The sequence below is a fragment of the Actinia tenebrosa genome, unplaced genomic scaffold (genome assembly GCF_029948245.1).
Source record: "Actinia tenebrosa isolate PJP-AT-01 unplaced genomic scaffold, QUT_ActTen_1.0 PGA_scaffold4__44_contigs__length_22323623, whole genome shotgun sequence".
In the NCBI taxonomy this organism is placed as follows: domain Eukaryota; kingdom Metazoa; phylum Cnidaria; class Anthozoa; order Actiniaria; family Actiniidae; genus Actinia; species Actinia tenebrosa.
The window spans coordinates 16,585,277-16,598,318 of NW_028292581.1; the positions used below are offsets into that span (position 1 = coordinate 16,585,277).

The 13,042-nt window shown below is 38.5% G+C and overlaps 1 protein-coding gene across 1 annotated transcript; it reads left to right on the top strand.

Moving 5' to 3' along the window:
• Positions 1-229: 229 nt before the first annotated feature.
• LOC116302004 (uncharacterized) lies at positions 230-12,170 on the top strand. The gene is made up of 8 exons (XM_031711185.2): positions 230-393; positions 1,516-1,645; positions 6,651-6,761; positions 7,772-7,915; positions 8,518-8,676; positions 9,211-9,481; positions 10,065-10,304; positions 10,605-12,170. The coding sequence occupies exons 1-8, from the start codon at positions 311-313 to the stop codon at positions 10,991-10,993; spliced, it is 1,527 nt and encodes a 508-aa protein (XP_031567045.2). The 5' UTR covers positions 230-310; the 3' UTR covers positions 10,994-12,170.
• Positions 12,171-13,042: the final 872 nt, after the last annotated feature.

A 13,042-nucleotide genomic window follows, 5' to 3' on the forward strand; every position in this document is an offset into this window, starting at 1 on the left:
ACGCAAGAGATCTCGAAACGTCAAATTTAATCATGCATTATGCACAAGAACCATAAAATTCCAAACGTATCTTTATTAATAATGTCAGACTCACGCGAAAGCCTAAAAAAGAAGTATTTGGATTATATTTTATCAGTTGGGCTGCCTGTGGATTTAGCTTTGTGTTGGTTCGTGCCAGCTCGTGCCAGGTTCGTGTCGGTTCAAACCTGTTCGAGCCAGTTCGTGCCAGGTTCGTGTAAATCGTAACGTGATCCCGCATTTCGTTCCAAAGATCATCCGTAATCTGCGAGGCTGTACTTCCTTCTCGAGGATGGAACCGTGGCAATACAGCGCCCTGCAAACACAGTTTTCCTCTCTTCTGCAGTTACTAAGCAGCAGTTCACAAAACTCAAGGTAATTTAGAGGATATTTTCACGCTCTCTGTTACATCAGTGAGAACAGATCGTGTGGTTTTGTCCGCCTCGTTGAATCTCGAAGTCAACGATCAGATCACGTAGCGAGATTCCCTGAAGCTCGTTTCCCGAATATCGTGACTGGATTCCTGTCGTGTCCATGCATACTTGAATTTTGAATAGCTATTTGAAAAGTTATGTAGTAATCTACACATGTAGAGCATTTTTTAGCCGTTAGGAAAGCACAGGACTGCAACAACTTGCCTCATAACGGGTAAACATACCTATTTTGAGCTGTTGAATCAGGGGGCGCGCTTTAGCGGTAAACAAACCAACAAAAGTTTACCCAAGTTTGATTAATTTGCATTATTTTTCAATTTACGCATAACTTTTGTGTTTTATAAAGGAAATTTTTTTATTAAAAGTGGGTGATGAGCTCGGAGAGAGTTTGGGAAGCGGGCCGGGGTGGGGATTGAGAATGGGCTCAAGGGGTAGGCCGTGAGCGTAAACGACAGGGTAGCGTAAATGATCTTAAATATATATATATAGGCTATAATTTCTAAAGAGCTCAATCTTCCCTCCTTTTAAATTGAAACAAAAGGGATTTCCCCAAGTCTCTGGCAGTTTATTGAGCTGCTGTAAAAATGACAAAGTTCTGGGGTCTCGACCAGTCACTTGATCAGTCATTAAAAAGCTTTTACTTTTAAGGATAAATTACAAAGGGCAATGTTTTTTGCAACCTGCAATGCAATGCTGACCGAAGCAGAGTATGAAGGCGCTGAAATATGAGACACAAAAACGTCTAACTTGGATGTTTTTGTGTCTTGTATTTCAGCATCTTAATTGTGAGTTTTTGGACATTTCTGCAATAAAACCAGATAAAATTAAGTCAGCAGAGATTTGGAAGAACTGAATTCTGATTGGTCAACTGTGACAGGGATTGCATTGTAGGTTGTAGGATAGATGTTACACACTGCAACTTGTTTCACAACATTGCAAAAAGCAGAAGCTTGTTCAACTTTTTCTGCAACTGTAAACATTGCATTGCAAGTTGCAGAAGACATTGTTATGAGTATGATCTCTTGGCCATGTAATTTCCTGCATTGTTAATGTTATATTGCAGAGTAAATACCACAGCCAAAGATAATTCCACCAATGGTCAAGCAATGAATATTGATTCCAATAATGATAAGGCTCTATGCAAAACTGGTACCAAGCGTAAACTATCTGACAGTAATGACCAGGACAATATTGTGAGTCACTACAATATGAATACCTAATCTATAGTGAGAGTATTTACCTATTACCTTATTCATTGGGCTGCCTGTGGTTTTGTTTAAAAGGGAAAACACCCTACCACACCCAATTCCACTATTTTTTAATCACAATAGAATCAAACAAATGGCCTTTCCGTGAGTTCTCTCTTTCAGTAATAATAATAGTTCTTCACTGCCTGTGGTTTTTGTTTAAAAGGGAAAACACCCTACCACGCACCCAATTCCACTTTTTTTTGTTATCACAATAGAATCAAACAACTGGCATTTCCATGCGTTCTCTCTTTCAGTAATAATAATAATGGTTCTTCAATCTTCATAGCAAAACATAAACTAAGGAAATTTTTTTTATTGTTTGGGAGTCAAATGTCGAGCTTCACATGAGCCTTATGCATAAAGAATGAATAATAGCAGGTCTTCCTTTATGTCATTAGGTTCAGCTCATATGAAGTTCATTGTTTATATTAATGGCCTCACTGCATAGTGATAGAAAAAAACTGTATAAAAAAATGAAATGAATATTAACAGGGTTGAAACATTGATTAAATTTAAAATATAATTTTTCAATGATGAGAATAAAAAAATTTAAATTTGAAATAAATATACAAATAAAATTAATTATTTGATTAAAACAGTTTTTAATTCATAAAAAAACTATTAAAAAATTCTGTTGATACAGTACATTAATTTTTTGATCATCAATGTAACTTTTTCAGAAAAAAGCATTGATGGAATGACCACAGTCCCTCCTATCAAGAAGTGGAATTCAAGTTTTATACTTGCATAAATATAAGTATTTAGCAGTAGTTTTGTAACTATATTTTTGATAAATATGATGTTTAGAAATAATGCTAGAAGCATGCATTTTGCGACCATCAAAACATTGTCTCTATTTTTGTATAAAAAATATATTTAAATGGTAAACCTACAATTCAAAACTATTTTTATATTATCTCAATAAACTGACATCATGTTCAATAACTTTGAGCTATACAATAGATTTTGGTTTTCTGCTGCCTTCAAATAATAATAATCAGTCAGTACCTTTAACATATTTAACTGTCAGCAGCTTAAAAAATATTTTTTGATACCACCCATTTTTGATAATTTTTTTTAATAAATTGGTTACAATTTGTAAATGATTTCTTAAATAATAAATAAACTCTAGTATAAACAAATATATTTAGGTAATTTGTTTTTCCCCTCTTTAATTGCTCAATGGGGTCTTTGAGACACTGTTATTGGTGTATGTCTCTGTTAGTGGGTAGTCCCTGCCATTTGTCCCATGTAATATTTTTATTCAATCATTTATTTTTTCATTGATCCATCCAGCCATCCGTCCGTCTGTCTGTCCATCCTTCCATCCATCCATTTCATTCATTCATTCATTTTTTGCTCTTTTTTAATTTTTGTTTTTAACATTGGTGAATCTTGTAAGTAAAACAAATAAAAATAAGCAGTTCTTAAGATGGTAGACATATAGCATGAAAAATTGGGGGGGGGGATTGGGAAAATGAAGACAAATGTAGTACTGTACTGTATGTGCAGCATGAGATAAAGAGTTTGCTTGCTATATGCTCATATGGTCTTCAATATTAAACATCTTTAGCTTTGCATCTACATTGCTAAGTTGTCCAGGGAGGGGTTTCTCAAATATATTCCATGCATTTTTGCACAGTAAAATAATTGAACTAGGATATTGGGACCTACGTCACTCCCTACTAAGCCACAACAAGTAGCCCCTCTCTCCCTCCCTCCTTTCTCTCCCACAAATAAATGTGTAATATATAGCCAGAAATACTGGACATTTTGGGCCAGAAGTGATTGAAAATGCAGTGGCATCCAGGTAAAATCAGAGCACCTATTACACTACTCAACATCACGTTTGATCGGTTCTTTACACAACAGTACAGGCACACTTTACACTGTACCTAAAAGAACATTAAGATCTACCCATAATTTTTTGAAGTGGAAAGAAAAATCACAAAAAGGACTAAAAGCAGAGTAAGTACAAGTTTAATGCACCATGAATTGTGTGATACAAGTCAGCAGATTCCAAGCCCCTAATATTAAGCTTATTTTCATTATTTGTTTCATTATTTTGTTGATAGGAACATCAATATTTATGCAAAGGTTGGAGTGAAGCAAGTCATTCTGGAGAACCTTTGCCATGTTTATCTTCAGAACTATCAAGGTGATACTTTGGAAACCTTTAACATTTAATACAACAATGACACAGATCCAGGATGTTGACTGCCTTGGGGGGGAAGGGGGGGGGGGCTACACCACATCAATGACTGCATATTTGTCACAGGTTTACTGTGGAAATGAATATCATTTGTTTTGGATATTTTCTAATTAGGGGGCTCATAGTTGTCAATTGAGGGGGGGAGCGTTGATTGCAATTGTGGCATAGGGTGTTTGGAAAACCCCTGCTGAAGATTCGCCCAGAGCTACAGGTGTTATGTACTCTTCAGATAACTCTATTTTCTTCACTCATGACAGTTAAAGTAATATGTTTTCTGATTTTAATCTCGTCTTGTCAGGAACTCCGATAACCCAGAAAAACCTGCAGAAGACAAAATTGCTGAAGCAGCACGAGAATTCCTGATAGGAATTAATGCGGCCCTAAAAAGCGAGAGTAGAGAACCTTTTTACATTAACATAAAGCATGATGTATGGCATTATGTTAGTCATGGAAAAGGGACCACATCAAACCACAGAGGCCACATGTTATATGAAAAGGAGGACTTTTCTCGATTGATGCAAGTCTTGTCAAATCATTGGTGGTATTACTTGGATGAACATGGACAAGGTCAAGCAGTGTACTTTCCTGTCAAGATTAAGCCAGTAGTTACATGGGCATCATCACATTTCATTTGGGAGAACAATCAACTCCAAAATGCTCCAAGGATACCTCAAGAAAAGCTTTGTGTTACAATCGTCCGAAGATGTTGTGATGTAAATAACTTATTTAACACCTAAAATTGTTTTTAGATTTAAATATATAAAATGCATTGACCCCTCACACTAAATCCTTACCTGGGGTTCAAAACAAGTTAAAAATATTAACATCATAAAAGATTTCAATTCTAAAGAGAAGGAAAGTCTGTTTAATTTGGCAATTAATAGGGATCTATATGAGATTAACATTATTTTAATACATGAGTTTGATTAAGTTTGAAATTATAGTGATAACTGTAACCAGATGTGACAAAGCTAAGGTAGAGGTAATAAATCGTTAGTTCCTTTTCTATTTCCATTTATTTTCTCCAAAATATCGAATCAAGAGCCCTCAAATTTTCCCCACTTATACACTTTTTTTTTACAAATCCCACTCCCAGTGTCCAAATCTTTTTCTTTTTCTTTAAAAACGTTTTCCCATTTTAGTTTTTTCTCTATTCCCATTAATCTAAATCCCACTTCTTCTAGGGCAAAAAAAATAGCGCATAAGTCTTATGATTACAGACTCATTAACACAGGTTTGCCTCGATTTTGTGCAGGATATTCAGTGTTCCAATGAATGTCAGTGGAATTTCCAAGTGTTTGTATCATTGAAGTTGTGCAATTCGTTAGAGTGCACGCACTAAAACCGTGAACATTAAATAGTACTAATTAGTATTATTTCATACAGAATCCTTTGTTTTCTATTGTTTAATTATCACTATTTAGTGCTAAAAATTAGTAGTCTATTTGTTTCACGGATTTAGTGCGAGCACTCTATTTGATCGTTGATATTTGTGAGTCTGTAATCAAGGAGCACAGCGGTAATTTGGAACTCGAATAAGGTCTGTCCCAATACACCCCTTCCGGACCCTCTAAATGAAGCTGGTTAGTAACGTAAACTATAGGTTTCCGCTTTTTTTAACTGCGATTATATTCACAAGGCCGTAGCCACCATTTGGTCAGTGGTCTAGTTAAAAAACGGTTGTCCGGTTTTCCTATTACTTCACAGGTAGCCCAAGCTGGCTATTAGTGTTGATTTATCGTCAAAATACAGTAAAAAATAAAATTCAAAAATTCATACGAATAAAGGTCTTACCTTGCGTCTTATGTTTTCTTTATTTTTACGGGAAGCATCTCTCATCAATGCGACCCGAGTTCGAGTCCCGCCGGTTGCGGTGTTGTTTATGAGTAGAGTTGTTTGTTGGTTCTCTCCTGTGCTTCGAGGGTTTTCCTGGTTCTCCGGTTTTCCTCCCTCCGCAAAAATCAACTCCTAAATTCCAATTTGATCACGGAATGAGGGCCACAGGTTTGTTGGCCACTGGCTATTAAGTGCTGCCCTCGTGAAAAAAGGGTCTTTTGGGTCTCTGTGAAGTTCAAGGCATTTGTATCAATATTGAGCGAGTATCGTAGTGGAGTATCCTACGTACTTAAAATAAGGGAGGTAGAACACTAAAGCTCGATTGAACCCTCAATATGTACAACCAATTCGCTTCTAGTTCTGTCAAAATTACACATCACGCCGAAATTCCTTCACAGCACCTTAGTCTGATACCTTGCACATCAACACCATGACTTCCGTTCAGCTATTCAACGCTATCCGTTTTTTAAAGCAACTTTTTACCGTTCTCGCGACCAGCAGCCTTGCAAAAGATTTTGACTGTCGTTACAAACGCCTCCCCGTTACAGATATTGAAAAATTCAAAATAGAAAATTAAGGCGTTAAAAGTTAAGACTTAAACTTAATTGAATTTCCCCGTGCATTCACACTGTTAAATACGCTTTAAATTCCCGATCTCGCCGCATTAATTCTCCGCCCTGTCCCGGGGGTCGGGAGATGAGTTGAATAGTACATTACTAAGACTCGATGGGAATTTAAACGCTAGTTTTTTCGGGGAATACTATACAATAATTATTATGAGCACTTATAAAAATGCATTTAGTCGTTTTCATTTAGCTGCCTGATGAAAATTGGTATGCTATACAACAATTATTAAAAGCACTGATAAAAATGCATGTATTTATATTTTTATTCATTTAGCGACCCAAGAAAACCAGTTTCCAGCAGCGCATTGGAGGATATCCAAAACTGGTGCTTGATGTTTATACACAAACAACTGCTTCGTACGTAGCTGATCAAAACAGCTCATTGGTGGGTATTGAAACACTTAAGCTTAAGACACAGGGTGCAACATTACACGCAGATTGCACACTATTGCAGCGTGTGTCTACCCCAGAAACTTGTTGCACGCAACATTGCAAGCAGCAAATCTGAAGTTGAATCGAGCTCTAGTCTTGCAACATTGCGCACAACAAATTTCATCGTGTGAACATGGCTGCATTATTGCGTGCAACACTGATTTTGAAATTTCGAACCATTCAGCTTGCGTCAAATTTATAACCGCTGACCAAATTTCTTAGCATAGCGCGCTGACACAAGCGATGTTGCGTGATTTTGTTGCAACGTGGTGTGTCACCCCGGTTCAAATTTGTTGCGTGCAATGTTGCACTGTGTGTGTCCACACCTTTAGATATTTGTCAAAGTCCGCCCCAGTGTAGACCATACAGCTATTCTAAAAAGGTTGGTGAAGGTTTGCATGTTGGTGATGTTGCATGTTGCTCACGGGCCAAGTTTTAAAAGTATTCTATTCATATGTAAATGATATCAGCACAAAAGACAATATACCGGTAAAACGTGACGTTTCGCTGTTAGCAGTGACATAGACCATAGTGCATTTCGGGCATAGCAAAACATGCAACAAAACGTTTACCCAATTTTTTTTTTTTTTTTTTTTTTTTTTTTTTTTTTGAAAATAAAAAATTTCTAATCTCGTGCTAGCTGCTGCACTTGCGCTTCTACGGTACATACGAAATTTAACCCAAACACAGCGCACCAGATTAATTCTTCCAGTCATAATTCTTGGGCGATTATGGTCACAGTACCGCACAGCGTGTTCGTACCTTGAACATTTCTTAGCCATAAGAAATTCGCTTTACAGCGCGATGTCAGCAACATTGCCAACACATCCACGGTGCAACTAACGATTACAACATTACCAACATCGTATAACCACATACAACGCTCTTGTTTATTCGTTTTCATTTCCTTGCGTTATTGGTGTATCAATATGAGTTTTCGGCCACTTTTTTTTCGTTTTGTAGGCAAAATTAGCCGACCTTGTTTTAGAGAATGCGAGAAGACTTGATAGCATAGAAAATTTACTTACGAAGATGGAAAGAAAAATCAGCATTTTTGGATCAGATTTTATTAACATTGACAAGGATGCAAAGGAACCTGCATTAACGGTAAGAGCAAATATGGCTTGGTTCATGTTGGTCAAATAGTGTTGTGCTTGCAAGAGGTTCATGTTTGGTCCAAGCAAGCGTGGCTTGGTTGGTGAGTGTGCTGCCTGCTAAGCAAGGAGTACATACGGTAGTTCGATCCTTCAGTGAACCCGCATACTTGTTTTAAGGAGCAAGTGTGGCTTGGTTGGTTAGTGTGCTGCCTGCTATATATAGTTTGATCCTCAGTGACCTCACACACTTGTTTTAAGAAGCAAGTGTGGCTTGGTTGGTTAGTGTGCTGCCTGCTAAGCAAGAGGTCCATTGTTTGATCCTCAGTGACCTCACACACTTGTTTTAAGGAGCAAGTGTGGCTTGGTTGGTTAGTGTGCTGCCTGCTAAGCAAGAGGTCCATAGTTTGATCCTCAGTAACCTCACACACTTGTTTTAAGAAGCAAGTGTGGCTTGGTTAGTTAGTGTGTTGCCTGCTAAGCAAGAGGTCCATAGTTTGATCCTCAGTAACCTCACACACTTGTTTTAAGAAGCAAGTGTGGCTTGGTTAGTCAGTATATAGCCTGTTAAATCAAAGGTTTATTCTCATTCACCTAATACCCTTTTTTTTTAAGGTTGAAGTAAAGCCCTCTTCTTCCTTCGAGTCCGTCACAACTCCTGCCACACCCTCTACCCCAGGGTCATTTATGTCAGACACTGAAACTACTTTGGGACAAGCTGAAAATGCTATTAAATCTCCCATGACAACTGTTGGTTCTCCTCTACGTCTACAGGTAATAGCATAAAATGAATTAAGAATCGAAATATATAAATACGAGATATGAGTTACACCTTCAAATCCATCCATATCCCGAAAGAAATTCTGGACTGATGTAAGTCAGAGTACGGTTAACTCACAGATCGAAAAACCCTGAAACAACCTCTGTGCTGATTAAAGTCGGGGCACGGACAAATACTAGTCACAGATCAAACCCTTGAAACAACCTCTGGGCTGACCAAAGTCAGGGCAAGGCTTTACTCACAGATCAAACTCTGAAACAACCTCTGGGCTGATCTAAGTCAGGGCATGGCTAACTCACAGATTGAACCCTGAAACAACCTCTGGGCTGATCTAAGTCAGTGCACGGCTAACTTTGAGATTCCAAACCCTGATCAGCGCACGGTTATAACTCACAGATTGAACCTTTATTCAATACTTGTTTTATGATTATTTACGCAAAATCGAGGCTAAGGCTGTGCAACCGAGGATTCAAATCTGGAATTCATATAATTGTGAATAGTGAATCATTTTCATTGTTTATGCCTAGGGAATCCCAATCACTGTGCAATCAAGTCCTGACAATAGTTGGTCAGGCAATCCAGCAATGGTGCAATCCGTAATGCAAGGAGTGGATTCTTCTTCCAAACTAACCAGCCAGGAATCGAGGACTGATTCCCAGACAAAGGGACTGGATATTGATGGGGCATCGAATATTCTGGTTCCGGTGATTTTTGCCTCGGATGATAAAACAAGAAGATGTTCGACTGCTGAGGTTGCTTTACAGGATCTATTGAATGGGAATGTAACCAACCCTGAAGGTATGATCGCATATAATTCTCTCTTCAACTTTTCGTCCTCCACAAAACATGACACACTAAATAGTCCTTTTCACGGTTCCTCTGCAATGGTGAATAACTTATAACAATAAACATCAAAACGAGACGAACGGTGAGTTGTTGCTGTTGATTTTGAGGCATGACTTTATCCCCACCCGGTTGCTACACAGACGAACGTCTGCGTAAGAGGCTACGAGATGTCCTGACTTCTATCAGCCAAGAAGTTGTTGCAGGGCATCAATAAGATTCCATGTCGCGGGTATTGTCGCGATCAGCGCGTCGCAATGAAGACAGAGATATTAATGCTAATATTAAGACTCGCTACAGCCAACCTCTCTGAGAATCACAGAGTCGACAACGAAGCAAGATTTAAAAAAAAGTGAGCGTCGAATTCTCGAGAGGTCCAGCGCGTATGATCCTGGTTGGGCTGCCTGTACTTTATTCAGCGTCAGTGAACTAATACGGAGATACGACTAACTTTGCTAAAGTATAAGTAATGCTTAAAAAAATTATTTCAACGCTGTCGTCCTTTTATCGGTTATTTATATTTCCTTCTTCTGCACAGATAACATACAAGTCTTCCGTGGTAGTTGGTTGGGTGACCGACTAGACCCACACTCCCGCGTCTGGTATTATGGTGATTTCAAAATCATTCAGCGCGCGGAGGCTTCTGGATCGAATCCCGCCAAGCTTTCTTTAAATCTTTTGGAAGCGCTGTTTACTAGAGAAGAAATGGCTTCTTCAAACGTCAATGGAGCAAGAGGAAGGGATTTATTAGACCCCATCAAAATAAAAGCCATTTATGGTAAGCATATTTTCCCTCCTCTCCTCTTTCTCTCCACTTCTCTCTTCTCGTCACTTCATTTTACTTCACGTCAAGTCACGTCACGTCACGTCACTTTCATTTTCGCTTTCACTTAATTCACTTCCACTTCCACTTTCACTTTTACCTTCACTTTCACTTTCACTTTTACCTTCACTTCCACTTCCACTTCACTTCACTTCCACTTCACTTTACTCCTCGCCTCTTCTCGCCTCTCCTTTCCTCTCCTTTCCTGTTCCTCAACCCATTCAAACAATTTCTTATTTTATTTTTCTAATTTAGTACACATCAACTACAAATTTCCAACGGACCCCGATAAACAAGAGCTCCGCTGGCATTTCCTAAAGCCGCGAATTGACAGCAAATGCCGCGCTCAGCGACGAATCCAACGCGACCACCAAGCAGTCGGTGATGGTCACCAGTCCAACAAAGAAAGACCATTTAGAAGCAAGCTTAGTAAACCATCTATAGATCCCAGAATCAAGGAAGAACTTCTCTATGGCTTAATGAAACCAGACGGTGCATCGAATGTTCCTTCGCAAGTTGTGAGTGAAGTTATCAACGGTTCACGAGTTAACGGAGACACGGGGAACTCGGAAATGAGTGGAAATGTTCAAACGTCAGTACTCGGCCAAACCTCTCTTGCGTATGGGAATAGTAAAACGTTATAGGTTGATCAAGAAAACATTTTAGATAAAGACAAATTGCCAAATTTCTTTGTATGATTTTAGGGGAAAAAATTAGATTCATAGCCCTTCCCCAAATTCGCTTGAGTGACCACGAAACAATAGCTTCAAGTCGAGGTTGGACTTGATAAAATACAGTAAATGTATGAACACAGCAAGTCAAACCTCGACTTGAAACCATTGTTTAGCGGTCACTCAAGCGAATTTGGGAAAGGTCTATTAGAAATGGATATTTTAGGAAAATATTTTATAGTCCCGTATCCATATATATCTAACCAAAAATGTACGTGGAAAATAATGAAACCCCTTTAGCTTGGCCTCGCTGTTTCTCCATTTCAGACCACGCCAACGTGGCATCCTCTTAAAAAAATAGTTCTTTGTTTGAGTTGTATTCATACAGAAAGTTCCTAATCCATGTTCATTTGCATACACCTATTTCAAAAAACATCGGTTGGATATCAGAAATCAGAAATCTGAGACCGATTGGAATTTTGGGGGAACTGGGTGTTTTCTCGTTAAAAATTCAATATACACTTACCCAGATAGTTTGCCAGCGCAGATCATCGCTCAAAGTTAGTATATCAAGATATTGTTTTTTTGCGAACTACTAATGAAAACCACAAAAAATTCACAGCTTACAACCCACAATTCCTTTCGGTCTCAGATTTCAGATCTCCGACCGACAACGTTTTTTGAAAAAGGTGAACACCTATTCAAAAAACGTTGTCATCGCCAAAGGCGATAGGCGATAGGTCATTCCGACATGGAAATGGTTTTGCTGAATACAAAGAACATCGAATCGGTCTCAACACTAAAGTCCATACTCTTGATGAGAATAAGAAGCAGAAAGACAAGTCATTCCAGCTATTCTTGGATCTTGTAATGACATATATCCTATCGCTTTTTGTCTATCGCCTATTGCCTATCGCCTTTGGCAATTGCAATGACAACGTTTTTTTAATTAGGTGTATTCTGCTCATGCGCAACCTGAACAAACAAATTATATTATTTACACGTGGTCTACTATTCTATCACGGTCTATCACGAATCCTACGCTCTGATTGGCTGAGCAACGTGATCTATTAGGTGATAGACCACTAGTAACAAAAAGTGCAGGTTTTGAAAACAAAAACAACGCGAAAAATAAATTCTTTCAGCCTAATTTCAAAATTGCATCGAGTTTTGCACACCTATTAGTAGGTCAATACTAAAACAATTGGACGTCTCCCCCTCATCAGGCCTACGACTCGTAAAACATTCGGGCTGCGGTTCTAATTGTCAATTAGCAGCTTCCGATGCACGTGTTAGTGAAGAACTGCTGTGAATGATTCAACGACACTTATGCTAATGATTGCTCATACAAGTGTCATTGAACCGACCCTTACAGTTTATATTTTTAATTAAAAAAAAGAAATATATTGAAATGGGAGAAGGTTATGCCTACGAAATAGTGCGTTGTGATTGGTTGTTGGAGTGGGTAATATTTAGTTTAAAGGTAGAAACTGTACTTAACGTCGGTAAAGTCGCCTCCATTCCCCGCGCGTCCAAGGCCGGAAAAACCCGACTCGACTTAGTCTGGAGGGAAAAGAGGGACTGTTCGCAGTCTAGTACGTAGTTCCTTCAGCTTTGTGGCTGGTACTCCCCCTCTCTCCATCAGTGACTGTTTGAGAGTATTTAAAGCTACGTACACGGATTAGAGAGAAGTCGAAACAGACGTGGAGATAATAATCTAATAATTTATAGTAATTTATTACACATATTGCGCAATTATCAATATGGGGAATTTTCAATCGCGGATTGAACCGCGTAACTCGATCTACCTCTGACCGCGGTCTGGTCTCCTGGGATACCGGATTTGCAAAACAATAAATTATAAGAAAACATGATTATGACAACAAGTAGAAAAATAAATGGGAAAAAACTAATAAGTAATTTACCGTCCTAAATAAGGAAAAACTGACCTCCCCTCACGGCCTCGGTCCGAGTCTCTATCCTCACGTGCACGCATTTTTTTCTCCGCTTTATATCCGGACC

Coding starts and splice junctions, on each gene's coding strand:
- LOC116302004 (XM_031711185.2), top strand. CDS start 311: ATGGAACCGTGGCAATACAGCGCCCTGCAAACACAGTTTTCCTCTCTT. Junction 394..1,515: donor AGCAGTTCACAAAACTCAAG/GTAATTTAGAGG, acceptor GTTATATTGCAG/AGTAAATACCACAGCCAAAG. Junction 6,762..7,771: donor CTGATCAAAACAGCTCATTG/GTGGGTATTGAA, acceptor TTCGTTTTGTAG/GCAAAATTAGCCGACCTTGT.